The sequence below is a fragment of the Galeopterus variegatus genome, unplaced genomic scaffold, assembly GCF_000696425.1.
Source record: "Galeopterus variegatus unplaced genomic scaffold, G_variegatus-3.0.2 Scaffold1788, whole genome shotgun sequence".
Lineage (NCBI taxonomy): Eukaryota > Metazoa > Chordata > Mammalia > Dermoptera > Cynocephalidae > Galeopterus > Galeopterus variegatus.
The window spans coordinates 188634-194403 of record NW_007727899.1 but is presented as its reverse complement, the minus strand read 5'-3'; the positions used below and the strand labels follow the sequence as shown (position 1 = coordinate 194403).

At 58.5% G+C, this 5770-nt stretch overlaps 1 protein-coding gene across 1 annotated transcript; it reads right to left on the bottom strand.

Annotated features, from left to right (window-relative positions):
* Nucleotides 1-2590: 2590 nt before the first annotated feature.
* LRRC14B (leucine rich repeat containing 14B) lies at nt 2591-5492 on the bottom strand. Its single transcript, XM_008578943.1, has 2 exons — nt 4577-5492; nt 2591-3236 (listed from the first exon to the last, which is right to left on the bottom strand). Exons 1-2 carry the CDS (start codon nt 5461-5463, stop codon nt 2591-2593), a joined length of 1533 nt encoding a protein of 510 aa, XP_008577165.1. The 5' UTR covers nt 5464-5492.
* Between the last annotated feature and the right edge of the window lie 278 nt (nt 5493-5770).

The following is a 5770-nucleotide window of genomic DNA, read 5'->3' as shown; positions in this document are numbered from 1 at the left end:
GGGGGGGGGGGGTCCTGGGGGAGGAAGGAGTGACAGAAGAGAGGCTGGTTGGGCAGGAGGTCCTGCATTGGTGCTCATAGACATCTCTGTATCTGTTGTTCTGGCAAGGACATGGAACCAAGCCCATCCCTGCTGGGAGGTGCCTGGAAGCTGGCAGGTGGCCAACCCTGGGAGTGGAGTGCTGGAGCCTCCTGCAGTGGAAGGCAGGGTGGGCTGGGTTCCCTGCTCATGAGGGCTCTGGCACAGTGGCATGGCTCAGCGTAGCCAGGGCTGTCCCTGTACAGTGGGGCCATGGACCCGAGTCCAGGCTGATGGGGCTCTGCACAGAGGCAGGTGGTGGGGATGACTGACGGGCAACCACAGAGCCTCCCCCTCAGGGCTGCCGCAATGCTGGCGGATAATGGGATCCAGGATGTAGTGGATTACAGCTGACTCTAGTGTGGCTCGATTCATATAGTGATCAGAGAGTGAGGGCTGGTGGTGGCCAGAGCAGCAGCTGATGTCCCAGGGCTCTGGCCATGTCCATCACTTAGAGGGCCCACTGGTTTGTGGATATCTCCTCAGTCTGGGAGTGTGTCACTGGGGAGAACCCCCACATTTCTTCCTGACCTGCAGAACAAGAGTCATTAAGGCAGGAAGGACCAAGTGGAAGCCTGCAGGATGGTCAGCAGGAAGCAAGGCTGTGTTCCTGGAGGAGCTGCTCAGTTCATGCCACACAGAAGATGGAAGGGATGCAAAGCCAGCGGCTCACCACATGTTGTGGGTGGTGGTCCCCTGGTCCCCATGTGTCCCTGTGCAACTCACCCGTCTGGCCCTGGAAGGACCAGGTGGGCGGGTGATAGTGGATACCCACAGCTTCAGCAGGAGTAGCCCCAACAGCAGCTGCCACGTGTATTTGCTGGTTTGGATCTCACTCATCTGCTGAGTGTGTTTTCCTTAATTCCCACCATTTTACTTTCTGCATTTGAGAACTGCTATGCTCCTGGGCCCTGGTAGGCACAGATGTGTGACCGCTGCCACGTGACCACAGACTTATAAGGTCACAGGGTTGGGCAGGTGTGACAAAAATCCATCAGGTACTGAAATGGCACATGCAGGATCACGACAGCAGTTCCAGAGAGCAAGTAAAGCACATGCACGGGGACAGGCACGTGAGGCACAGGCTTGGAGGGGAGCTGTCAAAACATCTGCCGTCAGCGTATTCCAGCTGTGCACCAGCAGGCTCCCATGTGCCCCTGCCCCTCTCACAGCCACGGGTCACTGCAGATTCCCTGGGCTCTGCTCAGTCATGCGCTGGGCTCAGCTAGGCGACGCCGCTTGCGACTGGTTAGCTGTAACCTAGTGGCCGAGTCTGTAATCGAGAAAATTCAGACACCTAAAACAGAAGCTTGTCTGCTCTGTAGAGTTAGCAATGAATTATTTTAAAATGTTGCTCTGTGCCTACTCTCTTCCCTAGAACAGTTGCAATGCCAAGCTCATGGACCTGAAAGATGATTCCAGCATGATGCGTCTGAGGAGACACTGCCAAGGACGTAGGGAACGATTAAGGGACACAGAGGAAGCAGGGGGTGCATGTGGAGACCCAGAAGGAGGGTCATCCCCCTCCTCAGCAAGCAGACCCCTGTGACGCCTCTCATGAGGGGGACCCGGAGCTGGGGACTTGTAGCCTGGGACAGACCTGGGGGAGCCAGCCACTTGGCAGGGCTGCACGGTGCTTGCAGTTCTGGGTCTGAGGAGGATTGGACCACAACAAGTATTCATCTCTGTCTTGAGAAAACATTTTATTTTCAGACTCTTAGATCCTTTTAAAATTTCTGAATTGCACTGAAATAAACACTGCATCTGAGTGAAACACACTTCTGTTTTATTAGCATTTAAGCGTTGTAATAGCCCTTTGTACAAAGCCGGTCTTGGTGGAGACCAAGTCCAGATGCATTTTGCAGACGGTTATGAGCTTCTCAAGGTGCTCGCTGAGTTCCAGGCCGCAAGTTAACCTGGAGGAGCTCCCCTCGAACCGCGCAGGGAGCCCCAGCTGTTCAGAAGGGAATAAAACACCTGGAGTGGGGGTTCTCCTCCAGGGCCCGGACGCCCTGGCCCAGGCGACCCTCCAGCCAGGGCCCGTTTGCTCCCCCTAGGATGCTCCTCATGGTCCTCAGGGCAAAGCAAAGCGAGAACAGAAGCCACTGACAACCCCCGGCCGTGGTCCACCAAACAGACCTTGTCTCGCTGGTGTCAGTGCCACAGACCAGACGTGTCCCCCTACTGCTTCTCATTTTAATTTTACATTTTTAGCCTTTTCTTGCTTTGTTGTTTCTTTATGGGCTGCTGCTCATTTTGTGCAGTTTTCGGTGACAGGGTCTCTGACTTGCTCCCCTCACTGCCTGCGTCTGTGGTGCCCGCACCCTCTGTGGCCATGACAGCTGCTGCTTCTGTGCCGTCTGCTGTGGTGGTGGAAGCTTCTGCTGCCCGTCTCCTGGCATGTGGGGCTCTATCATCGCACTCATGGGTACACCTACGATCCTCACTAAGTCATGCTCTGGGTGTGACACTGGGCACTCGGCCAGGGCCCACTGCTGGCACAACCCAAGGCCTACTCCATCTGCTTCAGTGCCCTGGAGAAGTTTTCTAAAGCAGTTCTGAATGCTTGCAGCAGGAAAGCGCCAAGCTCATTGCTCGTTTCTTGAATGTCTGGGTCAAAACTTCCAAAAAGGGGCGTGGAGGCCTGGATGTCCTCACGGTTGGCCCGCAGCAGCACAGCCCGCAGCTCCTCAGCAATCGCGTCGTATTTCTGCTGGTCGAACTTGGACATGGCCAGCTCGTCCTGGGGGTAGGCAGTGCCCTCGGGGTAGCAGTCCTTGGGCACCGGGAACTCAATGCATCGCAGTGCGGGGAGCTCGCAGAGCGCAGTGAAGAGGCGCCTGAGGGCACGGCTGGACAGAGGGTTCCCCAGAAACTTGAACTCCTGGAGCTGGTGGCAGGGGCTCAGGGCCAGGATCATCATGTTGACGTGGCTGTCTGCAATGCCACACTCCTCCAGGGTCAGGACCTTCAGCGTCTGGGCAGCCTGGCTCAGCAGTCTGAAGAAGGTCGAGGGGTACAGGCTGACTAGGTTGTGTCCACTGAGGTCCAGCACCTCCAGGTGGGCAGCATGAGCACAGTCTGCCAGGAAGACCATGTCCACATGGTTCAGGGCACAGTTGGCCAGGTCCAGCACTCGCAGCGGGGTCCTTAGTGGGCTGCAGGGCAGGGAGAACAGCATAGGATGAGGGTCTGGGGAAGGAGTGGGGGGTAAGGTGGACGGTGGACAGTCCGTTCACGTGGCCGAATCCAGCCCATGCCTGCTGCCACACAGCCTGCAAGCTGAGTGGTTTATATTTCTGAATAGTTAGAAAAATCAAGGGAGGTATAACAGTTTGTGACATGTGGAAGTTACATGAAATTCAAGTGTGAGTTCCCACAGAGACAGTTTCACTTGGGCGCAGCCTTGCTCACGGCTCACTGTCGCCTGTGGCTGCTTAAGCAGGCCCTGTGCATGGGGCCTAAAGTGGTGTCTGTTTTCTCAGCAACACCTTTTGTGTGCATAGGGAAGCTCCGCACACAGCCCCGTTGAGAGTGTCATTCTAAAAGCTTGCTGCAGGGCAGTGGCATGGTGGTGTGAGTTCGCAAGAAATAAAACATTGCCTCAGCCCGACAGAGAAGAAGCCCACGTGCTCTAGAGCTGCGAAAGCTTTGGAGCCATCTGGTCCAGCCTGGAATCTCGTCGTTGGTGTAGGGCGGACAGAGCCAGGAAATGGGCAGCCAGGGTCAGACCTGCTCTGGCCCGGCACTCTCTAGACACATCTTCAGAATAGTGTCGCACCTGGAGCTTGTGAGACCCCGACATTCTTGGCCCCCCTACACCCAGGGATGTGCTCACTGTCCTTGCTGAGCAAGGGGGACATCACTGGACCCTGCTCTCTGTCCCTCCCTTCCTCCTGTTGGGGCTGCCTCTCCCACTCGCCCACCACACCTGGACCCACCTGTGTGTCTTGCCTGCCCCTGCCTGCCTGAGAACCTGTGGCCAGGCCAGCCCTCTCTGCACGAGCCACCTTGATTTCTTCACAGCAGAGCTGCTGAGAGGGAGACACTGCTGGCTCCCGTCACTGTGAGGATGCAGGAGCCGTGGAGAGGCCACATGGTGGGAGCTGGAGAGGCAGCCCTGAGCCTGCTGGCCCTGACCTGAGCTAATATGTGTGTTTAAGCCACCAGGTGTTGGGGAAATTTCTTTTACGACAATAGATAACTAACTCAAAATGATGGTTCCTTGTGTTTTGTTTATTTGCTGGTTAGTACTCTCTTTCACTTGCTAACTAACACAGAGTTCCCTCCGTGTCCCGGATCACACGCCCCAGCTGCTTCTTTCCTAGTGGCTCTGGCTCAGTGTCACCTCAACACTAGAGATGTCCCTCTCCTGCTGCTCTGGCCTGGCGTGGTTGGGTGTGGCCATGCAGGTAAGTCACTGCCTCTCCAGCCCGCCTGTCCAGGGACCCCTGGGATGCCCAGGCCCCACCCACTGCCCAGGCAACTGGGGGCTCACCTGAGCAGTCTCTGGATCTTCCCGGTCAGTGTGGAGAAGGCCACGCTCAGCTCCGTGAGCTGGGTCATCTGGCTGAGCTCCCAGGCAATGGAGGAGAGGAGGGTGTCCTCACCATCAGGCATCGGGGCACAGGTGGGGGGTGCGTCAAAGGCCTTGGTGGGCAGGGTGAGCGAGGCCAGCTGGGGGAAGCCCACCTGGGCCAGCAGCTGCAGCACATGGCCGGCATGTAGCCGGACGTTGTGCACCACCTCGAGCTTGCGCAGCGTGCCTGGCCCGGCCAGATGCAGCACCTGCAGCAGCTGGCCCCAGCTCAGGCTGTCTGCACGGAAGGTGGGGCAGCGCAGCTGCAGAGGGGCTGGGCCCACCGGCTGCAGGGCCTGCACCACCACCTCAAAGTTGCCCTCGGTGACAAAGAGGTCGGCCAGGACTTCGACGGGGTGCCCAGCTGCGTGGGGCTGTGCCTGCAGCTCACAGCAGGCCCTGGCCAGCAGGTCTGTACGGCCCCACCTGCCCAGGGCCTGGCCACAAGGGCACTGCTGCTCCTGCACGTCTCGGAGGCCTGTGAGGTCGGCCACCCGCAGCCGCCGGCTCCTGCCCTGCAGCACGTGGTCTGCGAGGCCATGCACGCAGGCCTCCAGGCAGGCCCTGCAGGCCCGGTCACGCAGGTCCATGGGGTGGTCTGCGCTCGGCCCCAGCAGCATGCCCAGCCGGAACTCCTCCAGCGGCCAGTGGCCCAGCACAGCACGGGTCACCTCTGTCTGCTCCAGTAGGTAGCTGGCTTTGAACAGCAGTGGGTACAGGGTCTGGGCCACACTGTCCAGGCTCTGCTGGGCGAGCTGGGGGTGGGACACCAAAGATTCAGCAGAAAGGAAGCGGAGCGACTGCATTGCACCCTCAGCCCAAGCAGGACAGCACTCTCCCCTTGCGATTCCCCTCAAGGCCTGTGCCTTTTACACCTATTTTTAGCCGCAGCTGCTGTGAGCCACTTGCCTGTGGGCAGAAAGTGGCAGCGGCCTCCTGGTCATCTGACTACTGTTTTGGTCTGGGGCGCCTGTCTGACCATGACCGCAGCGGTGTCTGTCCAGCAGCCAGCCTGTCCTCGTGGCACCTGGCTGGTGAAGGCGGAGCTGCTTGGCTCTCTGGGTCGTCCCACAGTCAGAGGAGCAGAGAAGGAGGTCAGACCCCTGCCCACGC